Source organism: Tursiops truncatus, chromosome 12 (genome assembly GCF_011762595.2).
Source record: "Tursiops truncatus isolate mTurTru1 chromosome 12, mTurTru1.mat.Y, whole genome shotgun sequence".
NCBI classification, from domain to species: domain Eukaryota; kingdom Metazoa; phylum Chordata; class Mammalia; order Artiodactyla; family Delphinidae; genus Tursiops; species Tursiops truncatus.
Window position 1 is genome coordinate 80,227,229 of NC_047045.1, and position 24,242 is coordinate 80,251,470.

The 24,242-nt window shown below is 42.4% G+C and overlaps 1 protein-coding gene and 1 pseudogene across 8 annotated transcripts in view; one reads left to right on the plus strand and one right to left on the minus strand.

Moving 5' to 3' along the window:
- Positions 1 to 11,061, plus strand: part of SYNJ2 (synaptojanin 2) — a 95,866-nt gene extending 84,805 nt beyond the window's left edge. For 6 of the 8 annotated variants that reach the window (XM_033867898.2, XM_073789776.1, XM_033867893.2 and 3 more), the window contains 7 exons: positions 228 to 396; positions 788 to 961; positions 2,867 to 3,001; positions 4,825 to 4,937; positions 6,065 to 6,173; positions 7,784 to 7,935; positions 9,491 to 11,061. In XM_033867898.2, the coding sequence (XP_033723789.1) occupies positions 228 to 396; positions 788 to 961; positions 2,867 to 3,001; positions 4,825 to 4,937; positions 6,065 to 6,173; positions 7,784 to 7,935; positions 9,491 to 10,216 (1,578 nt within the window). In that variant the 3' untranslated portion in view covers positions 10,217 to 11,061. Of the gene's footprint in view, positions 1 to 227; positions 397 to 787; positions 962 to 2,866; positions 3,002 to 4,824; positions 4,938 to 6,064; positions 6,174 to 7,783; positions 7,936 to 8,416; positions 8,567 to 9,490 lie in introns of all 8 variants that reach the window. The other 2 variants (XM_033867895.2, XM_033867894.2) reach the window with 2 other exon arrangements.
- On the minus strand, positions 10,592 to 21,311 carry LOC101324248 (small ribosomal subunit protein eS6-like; annotated as a pseudogene).
- Between the last annotated feature and the right edge of the window lie 2,931 nt (positions 21,312 to 24,242).

Consider the following 24,242-nt stretch of genomic DNA (forward strand, 5'->3'; position numbering starts at 1 on the left):
ATAATATCCTGGTTTTAAGTTCACATGGCATGAAAAATGACAGTTCAACTTTTCTTCGGGCCAAACGTGAGCTGTGCTGGGCCCGCCTGAGGTCTAGACCCTCGGCCTTCCTTGGCAAAAGTGAAGGTGGGCCAGGCTCCCGATGCATGCGTTGGAGCGAGAAGCACTTGGGGGTCAGAGGGTCTGACGTCTGCGCTCATTCACAGGCGGCCTCTCTGTCCTCACAGGTGAAAGGCAGAGCTGTGAAGATTCGACCGAAGACCAAGGACTGGCTGCAAGGTTTGCAAGAGGAGATCATTGGAAAGCGAGACAGCGTGGCCTCCGCGTCCCCCACCGCCAACTCCTGTCTGCTGGAGGAAAACTTCGACTTCACGAGTCTGGACTATGAGTCAGAAGGTGAGTCATCCTGCGAGTGAGGACTTCCCGGTGCGTGTGGGGTGAGGCGGGCAGGCGAGACGTTCTCCCAGCAGCCAACACGAGAGCCCCAGGATCCGTTCTAAGACCCGCCCTGGGGAAGGTCAGAGAGGATGCTTAAGTTCAGGCTGACTCTCCACGCCAGAGCTGGGTGGTGTTCACACGTAGGAGTGGTGCACGCGATGACAAGTAAGATGGGAGGCGTCTAAAATGACACTGAAGACAGTCTGGAGACGTCAGGGCTGTGGGCTTGTCCTGTGTCTCGGGCATCCGTGGAACTGGGGTCCCAGCCGTGCTGCCACGTGGGTGCCCTGGGCCGCTGGCGGCTAGGCCCTTTCCCCTAACTGTTCGCTGTGACGTTTCCTTCTCCGAGGGGATATTCTCGAGGACGACGAGGACTATTTGGTGGATGAGCTGAGCCAGCCCGGGGTCTCAGATAGTGAAGCGGGCGCAGACGAGCTCACCGACGCCCCCAGCTCCGTGGCAGTGGCGCCGCCCAGCCGGTCACCGGCACTCACCAAAAAGAAGCAGCATCCAACCTACAGAGGTAGCTTGGACCTTCCTTTTCTAAATCGCCTCTGGTGTAGCGATCACTCTCTCAGCAGCCGGGCATCACGTAATGCCGATCAAGTATGCATGGCCCACGAACCAAGGGGTGAAAGAGGTCACAGCAAGGGGTGAAAACTGGGCTCGGAGAAGGAATCCAGCTGCCGCCACACTCATTTCCTCTAGTGATCTAATTTTTTTCCAACAACTGGTACCCCTATAACATACCGGATTCATGATCATTAGTTTCCTCTGTGCAATTTAAATTGTCATAGCTCTGAACTGGTTTTACATTTGTGATTTTTTTCCCTCTCCAAAACTTTTCTGATTCAATCCCATAAGAGACATACTCAATATCTATGTCCTGAGCTGCTGGTGTCTGGTTATATTCATATAACATTATATTATTATACAGTAATAGTACACCTTAGCATCATTATGTCATTTTAGACTTAAGAGGGACTGAAAGTCATTGGGATTGAACTCCAGGTCCCTAGATAATTAGAGTAGTTCAGATTCCACATCAGACTCTTCAGCTCAGTTTCAGCCACAGCCACGAGTGCCTTCCAGCTGCTGGACATTGTGTCTCCCCCTTGGAGGAGAGCAGGTGCAGGGGCTTAGCCACGTGTCAGGACCCTTTGAGCTGCGGCTGAGAACAGAGAACAGAGTTGACAATAAGATGCTTCCCAGGAAAGGTACTTCACTGGGACAGGTACAAAGAACCCCCAAGCCTTTTTGACTGTATTTGGTCCCAAACCCGGTCAGTAGCCTGGCTGCATTGAACCAGAGGGGCCTTTTAAACTTACAAGTGGCTGAGCCCCGTCACAGAGATGTGGGTTTGGCAGGTGTGGGCTGGGACCCTGGAAATCTGGCACCTCATGAAGCTCCGCAGGTGATGGGGACACATGTCCAGGTTTGGGAACTGGATTCATCAGCAAATCCAGGGGGTTCTGCACATTGTACGTCCAGAGGGCTCCTGCCCCGGAGTGAAAGTGGCTGGAGGGATGTGCTCTTGAGACAAGAAGCAGTCCTCTTCTCCAGCGTGGCCATCATTCAGGCATCCTCTCAAGGGCTGGGCAGATGCGCCCCTTGGAATGAAGGATTTATAGAGCAGCATGGGGCTGTCACATGTGAGCAGCCTTGCCCCCTGGTGGACGTCAAGGGAACATCTCCTCAGTGCTGTAGGGCGTTCAGGCACTCCCTTCAGAAGGAGAAATCCTGCCTGTCCCCAACAGAACGCGAGAGACACATGAGGTTGAGTTATTGGATTTGAGGGATGGGGTGTATGAGCCAAAATGAAATGAATCAGAGTGTGTCGTAGTGTGGGAGAGAAGACCTACAATCGTCCTGAATTTAAATGTAACAAAGGTACACGTAATAAAACAGAAGCCGTCACCTCCCCACACCCCTCTTAGCCTTAGAAGGATTTTGCAGGGCGAGTCAGGACGGCGAATGCTTGGGCAGTAGCTGGCATGGGCTGGAGGATTTGGGCTTGAATGAGCAGGGCCGCTCCATGCTGGGCCTTGACAAGGGATTGGCAGGCTGCCCTGCTGGCAGAGAAGTGAAAATATTCTCAAGTTCAGAACTCTTGTCCTGTTTCAGAATGAGGTATTAAGAGTGAGGGGCTCTGGTTTTCAACTGTCTACTCTGTGTGGAAGTCTTGTGGATTATTTCAGAAGGAAGCATGCCTACACTTTAAAATATTTCAGTGTCTCTCGTGTCTGGACAGCACACCTTGTCCACGGTTCACTGAATGTTCCAAGCAGGCATTGGGTACCCTCCCCCCGTCCCCCATGCCAGCAGAGAGGGACCCTGAAGCTGTCCTGTGGGAGGAGTTCCTGCCACTGCCGGGTCCCTGCAGACCTGAGTCTGACTCATCTGACTCACGCCCTGCCATGTCCTCCAGATGATGCTGACCTGGTGGTGTTAAAGCAGGAGCTGGAAGCAGTTGGGGACTTCCGCCACCGCTCTCCAAGTCGGTCTCTGTCGGTTCCCAATAGGCCTCGGGCACCTCACCCACCGCAGAGACCCCCCCCTCCAAGTAAGACTTCGCTTGCTTTCCGCTCACCACGATGCCTGCTGGGAATAATTGCGTACTTCCTACTACTGCACAGACGGCTCTAAATCTAGCCTTTGAGTTTCCACAGTGCTTTTTTCCCCTCCTCGGGCTCCTTTTTGTCTTAAATCCATGGCAAGTTTGATATCAGAGATAGCTGTGTTTCTCACGGCAAATCACATGAGTCCTTTAGAAAGCTGTTCTTCGTCCTCCCGTAGCTGTGCTTTTGCTTTAAGCTGCTTTCAGTTTGAAACCTTATGGGCTGGAAAACTTGGGGTCACAGACAAGCTAGGGACATTTTGAGCTCCTTCCTCCACCACCCACCATGGCTTCTTTCCATGTCTTCTCTCCTGGACTGCTGCCCACCCTCTCTCTGCATATGAGGACTCGAGTAAGCCCAGGTGCTCTGACCCATAAGGTGACCACACGCCCACCTCTAAGCAGGAGCCGTCCCGTCTGTGAGCCCGAGCCTGCTGAGAACAGCACTTCCTAGCCCGGGTCTCAGGATAGCACTTTTCTTCCCGGCTCCTCAGAAAAAGCAGTGCTTTGTCCCTGAGACATTCCTTGGCAATCTGAAATAAAGTCATGCCGTGCTTTTGATCAGTTTCTGTTTACCTCCGCTGTTCACTTCTCCCCCTCCCCCACACCCCCAGTGTGACGGTAAACATTTTTCTAAGACTGTACTTTCAGAATTGGGTTCATCTTAGCTTACATCACAATAGTAATCAATGGCAAGCCAGAAACACGTGACTCGTTAAGCATATTTTTTTTACTTTTCTGAGTTGATACTCAGAAAAGAAAATATTAAATAAATAAAAAACAAATTTACGTCCTATATTATTGTAGAGATTTACAAAGAGATAAATCTAAACAATAAAAGTTTTAATTTTACCTATCTAGAGATAATAGTTGTTAACCAAAAGATTTCCATCCTTTTTCCAATTAGATATATCTACATCTACACACAATTTTTAAAAATTAATTTCTGGCTGCGTTGGCTCTTTGTTGCTGCGCGTGGGCTTTCTCTAGTTGCGGTGAGCGGGGGCTACTGTTTGTTGCGGTGCGCGGGCTTCTCATTGCGGTGGCTTCTCTTGTTGCGGAGCATGGGCTCTAGACGCGCGGGCTCAGTAGTTGTGGCTCGCAGGCTCTAGAGCGCAGGCTCAGTAGTTGTGGCGCACGGGCTTCGTTGCTCTGCGGCATGTGGGATCTTCCGGAGCAGGGCTCAAACCCGTGTTCCCTGCGTTGGCAGGCAGACTCTCAACCACTGCACCACCAGGGAAGTCCTCTATACACAATTTTTCTTTTTTTTTTTTTTTTTTTTTTTTTTTACAGAATTAGTGTCCATTTTGTTTGGTCATTTGTGTTTCATCTAATGTCTCTGAATTAACTGTTGTTGTAAAACATGACTTGTTAATGGCTGCAGGTATTATTTAATCTAGCTTATTCCCCTGCTTTGGGATTTTTTTTGTTAGATTTTGCCCACGAAGTCTTTTAAAAATTTGGTCCTAATAATAGTAGTGTATTTTAAACCACTTAAAAATGATTGATCAGAGTTTATATCAGATTTAACTCCTCCAGGATGTTAGATTAAAATTTTCATTCAAACAGTGCTTCTCCAGAGAATCTACATTAAGAAGCCCAAGTTATTAGAGAATCACAAGAGAAACTCAGTAGCGCCTCTGAATCCCCAAAAGCCATGGATGTACTCAGACCCTAACTGTGACCTTGCTCTCAGTTGGCTGGGAATTTGCATCGAAGCAGCTGCGACTTCACTGAGATTGAGACTCTGCCCTCCTTGGTCTTTACAGCTGGTCTAATGGTGAAAAAGTCAGCCTCGGATGTGTCCATCTCCTCTGGCACCCACGGGCAGTATTCGATTTTGCAGACAGCAAAACTTCTGCCAGGAGCACCTCAGCAAGCAGTGAGTTCTCCTGTATTCAGATCATAGTGAAATGGGTCAGCATTTCAAACCCAAGAGATTTGCCCCGTGGTTCATCCTCAGCCCCTAACATTATGCGGTCACCTCTTTTCAGTGAATATATACATGTCTGTCTCTTTAACCCTCTGTCTGTCCACCATTCATCCCCAAACCCCATAACTTAGTACCAGGCCCTTTATAGGGTTTTTAAATGGTCGTACAGAGCACGAGAGAGAAAATCACGTTTGATGAAAACTCCCAAGTGCCCCTTCAGGGAGGGACTGTTGGTTTCCAGACCCACCTGCTTCTCTCCCCTCCGATGCTTGCCTATGACCTTGGTGTATAGAGCAGGGGCTGACAGAAGGGGAAATAAGAGAAGTTCAGATCAGTTGTCTTGAGAGAAGAGGCTAAAAAGAGATCTAATGGGGCCTAAATAATGCAGTAGGGACATTACTAATCATAACAGTCGTGTAGGGTTCTGGATGGCTGTGAGACCTAAAGAAGACGGTAGGTGGTCAATGGACTAGAGGTGAGGGAGGGGGGAGGTGCAGCAGGGGGCTGGGTGGAAGCTAACGTGTCCCAGGAGAGTGTGTAGAGCTGGGCCAGCCGATGGTCATGGTCACTGCAGGAGTAGGCGGTTGACTCCACCTCAGTGGTTTGTAGTAATGAAAGCAGGTTCTCAAAGGCGACCTAGAGGTCACAGTTAAGAGGCGGCAGAAAAGCGAAGAATCGTAGAGAGAGCACTTTTGAGAAAACATCTGGAAAAGTGTTTTAATGACTTTGCTGGACCATGGAAGGAGTAGCTTCTGACTGTTTTCTGGCTTTTACCTGATTATTGAAATAAAGATAGAGGATGGTTTGTTCACGTTGCAAAATCCTGGAATCGTCCAGTTTAGGAGATGAGGGTCGTCTAAACTTTATTGTGTTCCCCCCACGCTTGATATGTGAGTGCTGGGCGGGGGGAAGAGGCTTGAGGGATGCGGTTTGGGTTGAAGTTGTGTTTTAATCACCGTCTGAAGGAGCTCTGTCAACTTCACGCTCCTGTACAGATGGGTAGGCAAGAGAACTCACCAGGTGAGGCTGTTTCCTACCTGTGCTAATACGCTTTTTTTCTTGATTTTGTCCTCAAGCCCAAAGCTAGGACTGGGATAAGTAAGCCTTATAACGTCAAGCAGATCAAAACTACTAACGCTCAGGAGGCGGAAGCAGCAATCCGATGTCTCCTAGAAGCCAGAGGAGGTGGGTGTTCCCCTGGGGCTCTCCTGCCAATTCTGCTTTTCTATTCATCTTCCTACTAAAAGGGGCCTAGAAGAGAAAAACACTCTTTTTTCTGGAGGCAGTATTCAATGAAAGTACCCTTGAGCAACATTTTATAAAATTCAGCTACTAAGACTTATTGTCCATTTAAAACTATATATTTAAAATTCAGTAAGTATGTAAAAATAATCCCAAGATTATTAGGCAGCACTTAAGGGAGAGACTGAAATAAACAAGGAGAGACTGAAATAAACAAAAACGAGTTTTAGAAGAGGTTGGTGCCCCAGGCACTAACTCATTCTGCTGGCTCTGTAAATAGAGATAGGTAGGTAGGCGTCCTCTTTCAGGCAAAACGTTTAAATCGCCAGCAATTGTAGATTCTCTCAGGCAGGGACACTGTCAGGCAGGGACCTCTTCTCTGCCGTACTGCCTATTAATTTTTTGTTGCTGTTACTTCACCTAACCCATGTTAACCATGTTTTAACTTGGAATCTCCTCTGTGCATTCAAAATCACTGGTTATTAACATATTTTGGTTTTTTGTTGCGATTTTATACTAGAATCTCTTTTGCAGAGGGAAAATTATGCCCTCTGAAAAGCCAGGTGCAGTTACAGTTGCCTGATTTGCTTATAGCGCAGGTATTTAGTTTATTTGGAATTCCCAAACAACATTTAAGGAGGGCATGGATTAAGAGACTGAGAAACACTGTTGTAGGATAACACCGTGGTTTCTTTTTTATTAAAAACAATAACTCAAATTGTATGGGTGTAACAACCCAAGTGTCCATCAACTGATGCATGGATAAAATGGGGTCTGTCCATACCATGGAATATTATTCAGCCATTAAAAGAATGAAGTACTAACACATGCTGTATCATGGGTGAGTCATGAAAATAGTGTGCTAAGTGAAAGAAACCAAACACAAAAGGCCACGTATTGTGTGATTACATTTATGTTCAGTGTCCAGAGTAGTCAAGTCTAGACAGAGAGAAAGTTATAGTGGTTTCCAGAGGCTGGAGAGAGGAGGGTGTGGGGAGTGACTGCTATGGGAATGTGCGGGGTTTCTTTCTGGGGTGATGGAAGATATTCCGCTGATTAGATAGTGGTGATAGTTGTACAACTTTGTGACTACACTAATAACCACCAAATATATCCTTAAAAAGCGTAGATTTTATGGTATGTGAATTATATTGTAGTAAAGGTTTTTTGTTTTTTGTTTTAAAGTCTATAGATGCAGAGGTTTGAGGTTTGAAATCTACCCAGGGTCCCAGCTTAACATTTTCGTGGTCATGGGCCCTGCTGAGATTTTGAGTTTTGCATCATCTACCCTGAGAAACACAGGGACACGTTAAACTTTGCACGTGATTTCAGGGCCTCACTGCTCCTCCCCTCCACAGACCCTACATCACCATCCCTGTTGAGAAGGTGGGAATGAGAAGCTGGGGGCCAAACCTAGCTGGTTGGTCCTGACAACCTTGAAAGATTTATTTTTAGATAGCAAAGAAATACATTGCATTAGTAAATTATCCTTAAAATAAGGATAATTCGATGCCTTGTCCTTTATACTTTAGCCGTGCAATTGTATGTTTCAGGTGCCCCAGGAGAAGCCCTAAATGCCACAGCCTTGACGGACCAGGGATCTTCCAAACCAGAGCCCACAGCGGGGGTGGCCCCACTCCTGCCCCGTCGGCCGGCACCCAGAGTTCCTGCCATCAAGAAGCCAACCTTGAGGAGGACAGGAAAGGTAAGAACCTGGTTGCACAAGCCTGTTGCTCCTGGGTTGCTCAAATGTCTTGTTAGATAAGAATTCCGTCTCCGATGGGTCTGGCCTCTTTACACATGTTCACGAGTCCCAGACACAGCCCCATCCTTGAGGAAAATGCCCAGCAGTCGCTTTCTTCTTCGCATTCCTGCTGCTTCTTGGCTCAAGCTGAGCAGAAACATTGGGAATTTCTCACCAAGACAGGAAGAGCTTGGCGGTATCACGCCGCCCAAATGTTCCATTTCAGTTCGCAAACCGAACCACCGTGGGGTGCTTTATTCCAGGTGTCCCAGTGATTCCCATTTGTGTGTGGTCTGTGTCCTATGCCCACGGTTTGACTTGTACAGACTTTTATTTGCATTAGAAAAACAATCACCGGTTCCTGGATTGGCCATGTTGACAAGCGCTTGTGCGGCCCCGGACCCTGGAGGCTCGACAGCTTTTCTTGCCACTTTTCTTGCAGATTGTTTTTTGCTCTCGCTCTCAAGCTTCTCAGCCTTGCTTGCTGCTTCAAAGACATGAGTTTGTCAGGACAGTAGCAGCCCAAAGACTGGCACCTCTAGAGGCATCTGGATCTTCCGTGTGAGCTCAGTGTGCTAGTCACGGACACCCGGTAATCCCTCGGCTGGTCATTACAGAATGGCTGCTTTTCCACCTGTACAAAGCATGAGCGTGGTTTGGGCGTGTGGTTCTTACAGAGCCTGCTCTGTGTTTTCTGGGTTGCTCGCTGTCCCACGTCTGCACATGCATCTGCCTATTTTCCACGCCTCCTTACACAACACACCTCTTTCCTCCTCTTCTCTATTCTCGCTTTGTCTTCAAAGCCAGGGGTAGAAACGGATTCAGTTTCCCCACCCACTGCCCAGGAGCTGCAGTTAAAGGCCATCGGAGAAAGGGTTGTTTCTGCAGCTAGTTTTCTAAAGAACCAGCGGAAATGCTGAAATGCGGATGCTTAAGCTACCGACAGCCGTGTGTGTACAAAAGCTTCCTCTGGCCTCGTGCGGTTGTTTTCTTTGTGATTCTTTTGAATCAGAACCAAGGAAGTGAAGTTCCTGTATGAAATTTTCCATTCTTCTATATTTAAATATCAAAGATCCAAGGAGCAAGTGTACCCATGAGTCCTTCTGTTAGCTTAATGCTGTGACAGAAGCTACTTCATCTTAGTGTGGCACAGACTGAATTATCAAAGCTGCGGCCTCGAAGAAAAGTTTTCAGAGGTTCGCTGTTAATAAAGGAAGAGCATCACCCCGTTTCCTAGGTAACAGAAACTTGTTTCAGATTGTTCACGGTGGCCCTGGTTTGAAAGCTCCCACTCATATTTCATCGGACCTGCTGGTCCTCCTTGATACGTGTGTTTCTCCCATGCTCCTTCCTGCCTGGTCACACTCGCGCATCCCAGACATTCTCAAATCCCGAATTTGCTAGAATGTCCGCTTGTCCCCTCCTCTGTTCGCCTGTGGACAGCGTCTGTGTGCTCTGATTCCCAGCTCCCGGGGGCGGGCTGCTTATTGACGCTCTTTGTCGTGCCTTTTCTTAGCCCGCGTCACCAGAAGAACAGTTTGGGCATCAAGCTGTCCATTTTACAATCGGGCCCCCGGAGACGAACCTTGACACCCCTCCTCTAGCAACAGTCCCTCCCGTTCCCAAACCGAGAACACTTCAGCCCGGGAAAGGTGCCGCTGCCTCCGGGAAGCCAGCGCCAGATGAGGCCCCGACCGCGGCCGCCCCGCCCCCTCCGGAGGCCCCGCCCCTCGTGCCCCAGGTGCCCCCGCGGAGGAAGAAGTCGGCGCCGGCGGCCTTGCACCTGCAGGTGCTGCAGAGCAACTGCCAGCTTCTCCAGGGGCGCCCCTGCAGCAGCCCCAGCAGCGACTGTCCGCCCGCACCCCTGCCTGCTGGGGGCGCGCTCTTCCCCCAGCCGGCTTTCCTTGGCCCTTCATCACTTGCAAGCCCTGAGGCTGATGGCACCAAGGACACGAAGTCGGAGGCCACGCCCCTCCTCGGTGATTATCAGGACCCCTTCTGGAGCCTTCTCCACCACCGTAACCTGTTGAATAACTCCTGGCTTCCCAAGAGCCCTGACCCCCTGGACTCGGGGAACAGGAACCTCGGAAGAGCACACGCAGCCCCCCAGCAAGTCAGTGCCTCACCTGCCCAGGAGCCGCCACGGGAGCACAGAGAAAAAGACTTCGGTCACTGGGTGACAACCAGTGACAAGGACAAGAGGACGGTGCTGCAGGTGTTTGACCCACTGGCGAAATCATGACTGGGAAACTCCCGACAGCAGCTCTCCCACAGGATGTGTGCCTTCTCCCCCCGGCCTCACCTTAACAGGGGAAAGCCCATTGGTCTCAACTCCCCAGATGAAAGAGACATCTAGTTAAAGGCACACTGAAAAAACATTGATACTCTTGTGTAGTTTACAAAAATTGCGTCTCTTATTCAGTAAGATTATTATTCAGTCACCAAAATATGTTTTATTCCAGACTTGTGCATGTTAAGTTTCCTCTCAGGGTGTGAGAAACCTCCGGGTAGATTCAGTATACGGATTTTAGGAAAGAGAATCTAGCCGATAATGCTCAAGAGGTTCCCTCCCATTGAATTTTAAACGGTTGTTCAAGTTATGTTTGTATGTGGTGAGTTTGTTTTTAAATATTGTTTGTATTTTACAGACTTGGAATAACTTTTTGGTGACCCACCTGAAGGTTGATGCATAATGTAAGGATTCCACTAAAAGGTGGTTGGGACCACTAAGAGCTGTACCTGGCCGCTGACACCAGGTTAAAAAAGATATCAGAGTAGGAAGCAGCAAATAGGTCAACCAAAAGATTAGACTGTACATTCCTGGGAGCCCTTGTGTTTATTTATGTACGTGTATATTAGCCGTGATTATGTGTGCGTCCTGGGGGAGATGGTGTCATTCCCTGCTTTGGTTCCGGAGCATATACCATTAGCTTCACCTGAGCTCCAACTGCCTAAGTCTCCTGTACCATGTCTCAGACTTTGCGTGTCCCGTAAATTGCTACAGTCCTGAGCTCTGGTGTGCTACCAGTTTTTACACACTGTCTGTTCCCTATTAAATAAAACCTCATGGCTTTCTTTTTCTCCTTATATTCCATATTCAGAAAAAGCATAAAATGTGAAAACTCATACTGGTACATACAAGTACTGATTTTCATTATTATAATTTGAAGAATATCTGTTTTAGTCTGGTCTACCTAGCTGTGGCTTCAGGAAGGAAAGTTACCACACGTCCCCATATATAAGAAACCTCAGGCTATTCTGAGTTAGCTTATCTACATTTTTATTAGGTTTTGTTTTCCTGTACATTTCCAACACCACTTCTTACCTATTCAGTCTTTAAAAAAGACATCACCATACTGCTTTACATTTTTAAAAGAATGTTATAAGGCCTAGAACTCATTTGGAGCAGATATCATAATTTTGCTGATAAGAAATTTACTGGCAAAATCTCAGTGTGCCACTTACTATGTTTAGGAGTCTTTCATGTCATAGAATCATACAGCAATGGTTCTGTGTTATGCCTAATGTGACCAGCGAACTCCTGTACTCAAAGCTAATGGTTAGGATGGCAGGCTCCTTTTACTGATCAGACCTCTGGGATTTCAGAATTAACTCTCATTGCCACTATCAAGATACATTACAGGTTATACAAAAACAAAACTGTATCTCACTTCATCTGAAAACTAATAAAAAAAAAAGATATTAGTGACCCATAGAGATAAATAGATAATACGAGTAGTTAACCAGTAGTAAAAGATGGTGTTTTTAGCCTTAGCTGATTAGGACACCTTCTCTAGCACTTACATGCTTTATATCATTTTTACCTCTCTGAGAAATGCAAGAAGTAAACAGCGTGATCCTTGAAAGCGTTAGGAGGAGAAAGGAAGCAAGATGGGTAAGAGGCTCTGGAAAGGTAAATCATTTACCAGGATTCGCGTCACTTCTAAAGGGCATAGTTGGGAATGGAATCAAAGATTTCTTAATTTAAACACTCTTTTCTCCATAACCTCTTTTCCTACTAAAAAGGAGGTGAATTTGAAGGCATATCTATGTAACAGTGAGTCAGAAAAGCAGGGGGAAAGTAAGCACCACAAAAGTTGCTTCCAGTGCTTAATTTTCAGGTTTCTTCTTTGTTCTAGATAGCGAATAGCCAATAAATGGTACACAGAACAGAATTTCACTTAAGATAGCTGTTCATCACACAAATAGTTCTTAAGAATCTGACAGTAAGTATTAACACACAGAACTGTATTGAGGCAGGTCACAGGAAAAATTACAAGTAGTTTAACATTAAGAAATGAATATTATTTGCTCACGGCTGTTGAGGTTTAATGAATAACAGAGACTGGATTTTGAGTTGATAATATGTAAGGTTCTTGTACTAACATTCACTTTTTTTAAAAAAAAAAAGACAATTGGAATTGCCTTATTTTTTTAAATCAGTGCTTAACAGTGGGTATCTTTCCTAGGTTAGCAGTAGACTTGGTTGAATAATCTCGACAATGAGCAGCTGCTATCCTGGGGATTTCATTCCGTGGTTTTTATTTTTAATCTTTCTCTGATGTTCCCACACCAGCCTTTTTATTGTGACCTTGCAGTTTATTTCATTACTGTTGTGTAAGGTGTTACAGTTCACCACAGTATTTTAGGCACAGACTTTACAATTCGGCATTGTCTCCCTGACCCCAATTAGATTCTCTTTTTACAGTATAATCTTCCTGGACTTCTTGCCAATTTAAAAATATTTGTTCCAGTAAATTATTGAAACAAGGACATCTGCCCAAGAAAGTCCTGTAAAAGTTTAAAGGTGTTGAAGTTCACGACACTTAAAATTCTCCTGACCCGTGTATAAGCAAGGTAATGTATTAAAACATTTGCTTTATAATGAAGTAATTCTATTAGAAAGGACTGCAGAAATTACTTATTGGATCTTACTGGATGACTAGCAATGAATAAAAACCCTTATGTTTATTTGAAGTGATAATTTGTACTGAAATTGTAAAAAAAAACATTAAATGTTTTATCTTTTTTTTTTTAATGTGGCTTATTTCTTTTCAGATATGAAGAGAACCTTGGGATATCTTCCTTGGCTAGCCTTTTATTCTGGATGAAATGCGATTACTAGTTATTCCTCTGAGTTTTTGGTTTTGTTTCTTTTTTCAACCATCCAATTAAGTTGAAGCAACATAAAAGTAATAATTTGGTTCAGAATTTATGAGTTGAAGGCTGCTAGCAGGGACCACAGCCATAACATATATAATAACTTTATGCTATAATGTTGAGAGATGCTGGGATTCATTTTCTATAGGATCTTATAGCAAACTTAGATTGCTGGGGTGGCTTGAGTACATTACTTCATAGAAGACTGAAGAAAGGAGTAAACAATCTTCCAGTTCTGTCTAGGTTTGTTCTTAGCTAATTAATAGACAAAATTTAGGTCATAAATGTTCTCTGATGCCTTTCAGGAATAAGAATATACTGACAGTCTCCACATCATAAAGATGCCCAGTCCTTCCTGACCAGTAAGGACTATATTGAATTCATTTAATCTGAGTGCCTGGGACTTGGATGGAGAAGAAGGAAAGGGCTGGTTACGGTACCTTCCTTTCCCAAGGTCATGGATTGAAACTCATTCTCATACAGGGCAAACTGTTTGCAGTTATATAATCAGCTCTATCTCGATGAGGTAGGAGAGTACAAATGAGAGAGTGATTACTTGTGAACAGAGGGCCAGGGGAGATTTGAGAGAAGAGGATTAAGAATATGACATGTAGCAAAGTGGATTTATGTACATGGAAAGAATGAGCCGATGGGAAAGAATTTCAGAGGAATGGTGTCCGTACAGGGGATGCAGCCTGTCACGGAGGGTCAGAGTCCAGAGGGCGGTCCAACATCCTCCTCAGTGATAGTTATACTATACCATTTATTAAATAACAAACCATTGCTCTCTCTTTCTTAATTGGGTTTCTCTAGGTGTTACCCAGTTTTTATTGACATTTTCAAATAACAGCATTGGTATTTGTATATCCTTTATATTGTTTATTTTTATTTTGTTATGTCGGTTTTTAAAACATTTTTCATTAACTTCAACTTATCTTTAATTTGCATCCTTTTCTACTTTTTGTTTAGTTTTGTTATTTTCCTAATTTCTTAATTAAAGCTAGCACCAGGTTTCATTATTTTTAGTCTTGCTTAACAATAAAGACATTTAAAGTTATATATTTTCCCGATTGTAACTTTAACTGCACCCTACACATATTAGCATGAAATAGTCTTTTTCATTAATCTCTAGACTGTAATTTGCTTTTAGTTTCTCTTTGATTCAAGGGAGACTGTGCAATTTTCCGATAGTTAAGAGTTTGTTTGGCATTTTAAAATTGTTTCCTCCTAATTTTATTGGATTATGACCTGAGAATATGGCCTAGATAAACATCTGCTTTCTAAAATTTATTGAGGTTTGTTCCATGGTCAAGTGCAGGATTGAGTTTTCTAGTGATTTCATCAATACAAAATAAAAATGTTTTTTAGTTGTAGGGTAAAAAAGTGTGTGGTGTGTGACATACAACATGTTCGTTCCACTGTCCCCCAATGGAACAGGTCTTTCTGGAAGGCACTTCTGTCAGGGGATGGGTGCAGGCTCTAGTTCTAACTCTAATACAGTGGCCTCCCATTGTTCTTACTGAGAATCCTTACTTAGATTTTGTTGAATAAAAGGCTTCTCAATTTGTTGTAAGTCTTTTGATCAATCTTTAGACATCTGAATGATTGCCTTTGCTACCCTTGACTAGTTTAATAGATCTCTTTCTCTGGGGGAGAGGTTTCCTTAGCTGCTCACACTGCCATTACAGTCTCTTGCTTCCTGGGCTCTCTGTTCTTGTGCCACTGGTCTACCTGTCAATCTCTGTGTCAATATCATGTTGTATTATTTCTTAGATATCTGGTAAAACAAGCCCTTCTATTCTTGATCCTTAGCATTCTCATATAAAAATTTTGGAATCAAGTCCTATTTAAAAACTAAAACCTATTGGAATTTTTTACTAGGACTTCACGAAATAGAATGGACATCTTTACAGTATTGACCCTTCAATCTAAGAACATGGTATATTTCTCCACTTAAGTATTTCATTAATGTTTCTCAAAGTTTTTAACTTATAAAATTTTTCAAACATACATGAAATCAGAGTGAATAATTTGAACTCTCATATATCCATCACCAGGATTTAATAGTAATTTAACATTTTGCTATATTTGGTTTATTTTTTTCCTTTGCTGAAATTTTTTAAAAAATTCTGCTATCATGATATTTGACTCCTAAATACTTTCTTATCTCTAAATAACATTTTCTTTTATAACCTTAATACCATGGTTTTATCTAACAGTTCACAATAATTCTTACTTTAAAATTCATTTGCTATTTTTTGCTAGTATACTTAAATATAAAAGTTTGTGTATTGACTGCATCAAACAACCTTGCTTTTATATAAACTGTCATAAAAATCTAACAATTTACTGTATTTCAATATACCATCAATTATGAGATACACATTTACATGCTATTTTTTAAAATTTTTATTGGAGTATAGTTGTTTTACAATGTTGTGTTAGTTTCTGCTGTATAGCAAAGTGAATGAGTTATACATATATCCATTCTTTTTTTGGATTGTTTTGCCACATAGGTCTTAAGAAAGTGCTATGGTCTGAATGTTTGTTTCCTCCCAAAACTCATATGCTGAAAACTTAACCCCTAAAGATGATAGTATTAGGAGGTGGAGCCTTTGGAACGTTCTAAGTCATGAGGATAGAGCCCTAACGAGTGGGGTTAGTGTTCCTATTAAAAGAGACCCCATGAGATCCCTCACCCCTTTCACCATGTGAGGACACAGTGAGAAGGTCCCAGCTGTGAAACAGGAGGAGGGCCCTCACCAGAACGTGACGATGCTGCTGTCTTGTTGGACCTCCAGCCTCCAGAACTGTGAGAAATAAATGTTTGTTGTTTGTAAGCCACCCAGTCTGTGATGGTTTGTTACAGCAGCCTGAACAGACTAAGCCAGAAGGCTTCCAACTTAATTATGACTCATCTATTGTGAGAGGTAGCCCACCCACAGAGATGTTAAATGTATGTAATGTATCTTTAAATGGATAAAATATGGTGTATGTGGATTCTTTGGATTTTCTTTGTAGACAGTTACCTGCAAATAATGAGTTTTGTTTCTTCCTTTCCCATCCTTGTAACTTTTATGTCTTTTTCTCGCCTTACAGAGCTGGCTAGGACATTTAGTACAACGTTAAATAAAGACATTGGTAATAGGCGTTCTTGTGTTACTCTTCTTCTCTAAGGGAAAATGTTACTATTTTTGCCATTAAGTATGATGCTTATCGTTTTTTGTTCTTTAGACACCCTTTACTATATTAAGGAAGTTCTCTTTCTGGATTACTAAATTTATCTTTTTCATGAATGGTGGTTAAATTTTATCAAAGACATTTTCTACGTGTACTGAAATGATTGATTTTTTTTCTCCTTTTGTTTGTTAATATGGCAAATTACACTGATCAATTCTCCAATGCTAAACAACCTTGCATTCTTGGTATAAATCCAACTTGGACAGATTACCTTTTAAAATATTGCTGCACTTAGTTTGTCAATATTTTTGTTTAGGATTTTTGCAACTATATTATTGAGATTGGCCTGTAACTTTCTCTTTTTTCTGCTGACTTTGTATGGTTTAGGTATCAAAGTTACACTAACCTCAAGAGTTGGGGAGTACACTCTTTTCTATTAACTGAAAGAATATGATAACATTGAAATTATTTCCTCCTTAAATTTTTGGTAGAGTTCACCAGGAAAGTAAACTGTGTCTGTAGTTTTTATTTTGAACCTCTTGGTGCCCTCATGCTTCAGATGGTCTCTTATAAACAGCATATAACTGAGTGTTGTTTTATTATCTAGCCTGGCATATTTATCTTCTAACTAGGGTATTTAGTCCATTACATTTAATGTAATAATTGCTATATTTGGGCTTAAATTTAACATCCAATCTTACGCTTTCTCTTTTTACTATCTGTTTCTTGTTTCTTTTCCCGTCTTTTCAGGCCTTCTTTTGAATTTTTGTCATTCCTCTTTTTGTCCTCTCCTAATTTGGAAGTCATTATACCCTATTTTTGTTGGTTACATTTTTATTGGTTATTTTAGAAATTACAACATGTATTATTAACATTATACTTTCAGAATTTCATCATTATTTTTACCTTCCTCCTGAATAATGTGATGACTTTGGAAAACTTTAACTCCATTTATACCATCCCAACTGTAGTTACTGTATATTTTAATTTTACAAATTTTAACACCTACTCAAGACATTATTATTGTTTTATACAATCAGTGTTCATTTATTTTATCCAAATAGTTGCCTCTTTTTTCACTCTACATTTCTTGAATCTCAGCATCTCTGGCTAGATCATTCATTTACCTTCTACCTGAAGTACATCCCTTAACATTTCCATTAATGAAGGTATTTTATTTTTAATATTTTATAAAATTATATTTTATAAAATTATATTTTAATTTATATAAAATATCTATTTTATTTTAATATTTTAAAGGACTTATTATTTTTACTGAATGTATTATTCTAGGGTGGGAGTGGTTTTTGGCAGTACTGCAGGTGGTGTTCTAGCTTCCATTGACTGATGACTTCTCAACAGTAGCAATCTTAACTGTTATTCCTTTACACTTTTTTTACTCTACTTTTAAGGTTTTCCTCTTGTGTTGGCTTTTCTGCCGTTTCACTGTGCTTTGTATAGATGTGAATTTATTTTTATTTGCTCTGCTTTGAATTAGTTGAACTTTTTGAGTCTGTGGATTTGTGCCTTTCATCAGTTCTGGAAACTTTTTAACCATTATCTCTTCAAATATTGCCTCTGGGACATGCTTTTTTCTTCTCCTTTTGGTACTCAAATGAAACAGAATTTGTTATCATCTTACTTGACAATATCCTTAGTCTTCTGTATTTTCCATCTTTTTTGTCTCTCTGTGCTGCATTCTGGATAAATTTTTCTGACCTCTCTTCCAGTTCACTAATTATCTTTGGTTGTAGCTAATCTAATTTCAGCCTTCTTTCGAGAAGCTATTTTTGGCACTTTCTAAAATCTAAGTCACTGAATATTTTCTTATTTCTGAAGATATTTCAACCTTGTATTCTTTTTTTTATTTTTTTATTTTTATAAATTTATTTATTTATTTATTTTTGGCTGTGTTGGGTCTTCGTTGCTGCGTGCGGGCTTTCTCTAGTTGCAGCGAGCAGGGGCTATTCTTCGTTGTGGTGCATGGGCTTCTCATTGCGGTGGCTTCTCTTGTGGCGGAGCACAGGCTCTAGGCACACGGGCTTCAGTAGCTGTGGCTCGCAGACTCTAGAGCACAGGCTCAGTAGTTGTGGCGCACAGGCTTAGTTGCTCCGCAGCATGTGGGATCTTCCAAGACCAGGGCTCAAACCCGTGTCCCTTGCATTGGCAGGCGGATTCTTAACCACTGTGCCACCAGGGAAGTCCCTTTTCGTCAGTTTTTAAAGTTAATGTGTGAAACTTTCTGTGACTGTATTGCAATGCACATGCATAGGTTTTAAAATAAAACCTGGGTTTAACCTTAACTCTCACTAGCTTTGAGACTTTGGGCCAGTTTTATGAATTTTTTTTTAATGCTTGGTTTTTCTATCTCTGAAATATGGCTAATAAAGCTACCTTGTATTCTTCTATAAAGCAACACTTGGTGTGTAAGTACTCAAAATGTGTTCACTGAATTACAGTTCTGTTTTATCATTAGGATGAGGAACCAATTAGGAGGGTATTACAGTCCAGGCCAAATGTGAAAATCTGAACTGGAGTCTGAGCAGTAGAAATGGAAAAGCATTCTGGGACCTTTGGAGTAAAGTGGACAGCATTTGGTAATTAATCATATGTGGGGAGGAGAAGTCAAAACTACTGAAAAAGGTCCTGCTTGAGTGAAATGTAATGAATTACCTGAAATAGAGGAGAAATGGACTTGAGGGAGAATAAACAGAATACAATTCTTAGAAGCTATCAATGTGTTAAATTTTTTTAATTAAAATTTTAAAAATTTAGCTTCATTGATGTATATAAAAGTAAGATATTTAAAGTGTACATTGTGATGATTTGATATATGTATATATTGTGGAAGAATACTTCCCATCTAGTTAACTAACACATCAATCACCTCACACATTTTTTCTTTTTTTTGATAAGAACATTTAAGTTTTATACTCTGCTAATTTCAGTTATACAATAGAATATAGTGTTATCAACAATAGCCACCATTTCACCATGTTTTACATTAGATCCTCAGACCTTATTCAACTTTAAAGTTTTTGTACCCTTTTATGAACCTCTCCCCACTTCCCATCCTGCCCCTCACCGAGGCCCTGGCAGCCACTCTTTCTGTTTCTATGTGTTTGACTTTTTTTTTTTTTTTTTCCCCAGATTCCACATGTAAGTGATACTATGCAGTATTTGTCTTTCTCTGTCTGGCTTATTTCACTTAGCACAATGCTCTCAAGGTCCAACCATGTTGCAAATGGCAGGGCTTCCTTCTTTCTCATGGCTGAATAATATTCCACTGTATGTATATACTACACCTTCTTTATCCCTTCATCCATTGATGGACACTTAGGTTCCATACCTTGGTTATTGTGAATAATGTAGCAATGAACATGGGAGTGCAGATATCTGTTCAATATCCTGTTCGCATTTCCTTTGGATATATACCTAGAAGTGGGATTGCTGAATCATATGGTAGTTCTTTTTTTAATTTTTTGAGGAACTTCCATACTGTTTTCCATAGTGGCTGCAACAATTTACATTCCCACCAACAGTGTTGGTGTTCCCTTTTCTCTACATCCTTACCAACACTTAATATCCTTTGTCTTTTTGATGATTACCATTCTAACAGATGTATTGGGGTATCTCATTGTGGTTTTGATTTGCATTTCCCTGATGATTAGTGATGTTAAGCACTTTTTCATGTACCTGTTGGCCATTGTGTATCTTGTTTGGAAAAATATTCAGTTCCTCTGCCCATTTTTAAATCATATTGTTTGATTTTTGCTATTGAGTTGAATGAGTTCTTTATAGTTTTAAAATATTAACCCCTTATCAAATATAAGATTTGCAAATATTTTCTCCCATTCTGTAGGTTGCCTTTTCATTTTGTTGATGGTTTCTTTTGCTGTGCAGAAGCTTTTTAGTTTGATGTAGTCCTACTTGTTTATTTTTGTTTTTGTTGCCTTTGTTTTTATGGTCAAATCTAAAAAATCATTGCCAAGACTGGTGTCAAGGGGCTTACCTTTGTTCCCTTCTAGGAGTTTTATGGTTTCAGGTCTTAAGTTCAAGTCTTTAATCCATTTTTAGTTGATTTTTATGTGTGGTGTAGCATAGTTGTCCAGTTTTATTCTTTTGCATGTGGCTGTCCAGTTTTCCCACCCATCCTTTTCCCACTGTGTATTCTTGGCTCCTTTGTCATAAATTAATTGACCATATGTGCATGAGTTTGTTTCTGTGCTCTATATTCTGTTCCATTGATCTATTATCTGTTTTGATGCCAAACCATAGTGTTTTGTTTACTATAGCTTTGAAATGTAGTTTGAAATCAGGAAGAGTGATGCCTCCAGCTTTTTCTTTTTCATAGTTGCTATGGCTATTCAGGGTCTTTTGTGGTTCCATACAATTTTCTTCTGATGTCTGTTCTTATTTATTCATTACTCTCAGAACACTGCATTTTTGACTGGACTCAAGACTTAGAGGTCAAAACTCTCAGAGACATCAGCCTCCATCTCTTGGCAATCTGTTCCTGGCGTTTTGCTTTGGCTTCCTTCATTCTCTTGGGCAAAGGCATAGCATATCCTGCAGCCTCTTTCTTATTTTCCTTAGTACACTGTTTCTTCAGAGCAATACACCAATGTGTGTGTTGCACAACATGTGGAGTAACAAGACACTGAATCTTGGGTGCTTTGGTCCCAGGTTTCTCACCTTCTTTGTTTAAGGGCTTTCTCTCAACATATGGGCAAACGCTATCCTCTTTAGAGAGACTGAAAAGTTTCTGGATTCCACCAACTCTTTTGGGCCCCAGGTGACAAGGCACAGTAGTACTAATGAGTCCAGGAATATCCTTCTCCCTATTTTTTTATGATGACCAAATTGAGAACACTCAGATTGACAACTGCAGTGCAACCCTGTACATATCTGTGCTTTCTTTCTCCAGTCCTCCTTGATCTGTAATAGAAATGCCTCTTAGTTAGTAGCAGGCCGACATGGCCATGGGTCAATGTATGATGGGGTTACATCCTGATAAATCCATCGTAAATTGAAAATATTGTAATTTGAAAATGCATTTAAAACACGTAACCTGCTGAAAATCATAGCTTAGCCTAGCCTACCTTAAATGTGCTCACAACACTTACATTAGCCTACAGTTGGGCAAAATCATCTAACACAAAGCCTATGTTATAATAAAGTGTTGAATATCTCATGTAATTTATGGAATACTGAAAGTAAAGAACAGAATGATTGTATGGGTACAGAACGGTTTTAAGTGTATCAGTTGTTTACCCTTGTGATCATGTGGCTGATAAGAGAGTATCGTACCATATATTGGTAGCCCAGGAAAAGATCAAAATTTGAAGTACGGTTTCTACCGAATGCACACCACTTTGCACCATCATAAAATCGAAAAATCATTAAGTTGAACCATTGTGAGTCGGAGACCATCTGTATTTACATTTGCTAGTGAGATTTATGCTTTCATATGTTTTCCTGTTACTAAATAGTGTCCTTTCATTTCAGCATGAAGAAGTCCCTTTAACATTCGTTGTAAGTCTGGTCTGGTAGTGATGAACTCCTTCAGCTTTTGCTTGTCTGAAAAACTCCATCCCTTCTTCCACTCTGAAGAACAACTTTGCCAGGTAGAGTATTCTTGGTAATATATCAGCACTTGTAATATATTGTGTCACTCCTCTCTGGCCTGCAAAAGTTCTGCAAAATATCTGCTGGTAGTCTTATGGGGTTCTCTTGTACATAACAAGTTGTTTTTCTCTTGCTGCTTTTAAGATTCTCTCCTTGTTTTGACAGTTTAATTATAATGTGTCTCAGTGTGGGGCTCTTTTTTTTTTTGGCCCTGCCATGCGGCTTGTGGGATCTTAATTCCCTGACCAGGGATCGAACCTGTGCCCCATGCAGTGGAAGCACAGAGTCTTAACCACTGGACTGCCAGGGAATTCCCTGGGGCTTTGTTTTTTTGTTTTTCTAAAAGTTTTTATTGGAGTATAGTTGATTTACAATGTTGTGTTAGTTTCCAGTGTACAGCAAAGTTTGTGGGGCTCTTTGAATTCATCTTATTTGGAACCCTTTGGGATTCCTGCTTAGGAAACATTTTACCCTTTATTTCTTTGAATAAGCTTTCTGACCCTTTTTTCTCTCTTCTCCTTCTGGAACCTCTATAATGCAAGTATCAAGTCTGCTTGATGGTATCCCATAGGTCCCTTAAGCTATCTTCATTCTTTTTCACTTTTGTTTTGGTCCTCTGGATGCATTCCACTGCCCTCTTTTTGAGTTTGCTGATCCTTTCTTCCCCATGATCTGGTCTGCCATTGAACCCCCTACTACGTTTTTCAGTTAGTATTCTTCAGCTCTGTGATTTCTGATTGATTCTTTCTTATATTTTCTATGTTTTGGCTGAAATTCTCACGCTATTCATGCATTACTCTCCTGACCATGGTGAGCATCTTTATGACCATTATTTGGAACTTATTTATCTCTATTTCATTAAGGTCTGTTTTTGGAGTTTCATCTTTTTGTTTGCAACATATTCCTCTGTTTCTTCATTTTCCTTGACTCTCTGTGTTGGCTTCTGTGCATTAGATAAAATAGCCACCTCTCCCAGTCTTTTTTTTCTGGATGGGGGTCTTCATTACATGCAGGCTTTCTCTAGTTGTGGTGAGCGGGGGCTACTCTTTGTTGCAGTGCACGGGCTTCTTATTGCAGTGGCTTCTCTTGTTGTGGAGCATGGGCTCTAGGCACACAGGCTTCAGTAGTTGCAGCATGTGGGCTTCAGTAGTTGCAGCGTATGGGCTCTAGGGCGCATGGGCTTCAGTAGTTGTGGCACGCGGGCCCTAGAGCACGTGGGCTTCAGTAGTTGTGGTGCATGGGCTCAATAGTTGTGGCACGCGGGCTCTAGGGCATGGGCTCAGTAGTTGTGGCACACAGGCTCAGTAGTTGTGGCACGTGGGCCCTAGAGCACGTGGGCTCTAGGGTGCGCTGGCTCAGTAGTTGTGGCACACGGGCTCAGTAGTTGTGGCTCGCAGGCTGTAGAGCACAGGCTCAGTAGTTGTGGCGCACAGGCTTAGCTGCTCTATGGCATGTGGGATCTTCCCAGACCAGGGATTGAACCCGTGTCCCCTGCATTGGCAGGCGGATTCTTAACCACTATGCCACCAGGGAAGTCCCCAGTCTTGACAGAGTGGTCTCCTGTAGGAGATGAACCTAGGATTCAGCCCATCAAGCTCTTGGTTATCTCTCAAACTCTGTGACTGTCTGAACCTCCTTCTTTGTTCTTAGTGGCTCCCGGGAGTTGAGGTTCTGCTAGGACCTCTCAGTGTTCCAAAGGGAACATTCTCAGTCAGTACCTAGATGCAGGCTGATTGGAAACTGAACCCTCAGGCGGCAGCTTTTCAAGTATACAGATAGACCCTTCCAGGGAAAGACTGGAAGATGGGTGTTTCTGTCTGTTCCCTCTGTGCTGAGCAATAGGGGGATGGAACTGTTTCTTTGTACAGTCCTGTGGGATCCACAAACACAAGGCTTGCTGGCCATCAGAGGCAAGTAATCAAGCGGTGCACTCCCTGGGTAACAGCCACAAAAGACAGGGCGCTAGAGATGTGTCGAAGCTCCTTCCAGGAAGACACCAGCAACCTCGAGTGGGCAAGAGGGAGAATGCAGAGACAGAACCACCAGCCTCCCTGGTCCCCAGGGAAGATCACAGTCATCCTCTAGATGTGTGCTAAATTAGAAGCCTGACCCTCAGGCCGCAGCTTTTAAGATAAGCAAATGGGCATCTTTCAGGAAAAGGCTGGGAGATGGGCATTTCTGTCTGCTGCCCTTGTGCTGAGCCCTGCGGGGAGAGCCACTGTGAGTCCTTGCAAGCCCATTTAGAGCTGTTTTTTTCTTTGCTGTAGACTTGTGGGTCTTGTGGATGCAAGCCCTGCTGG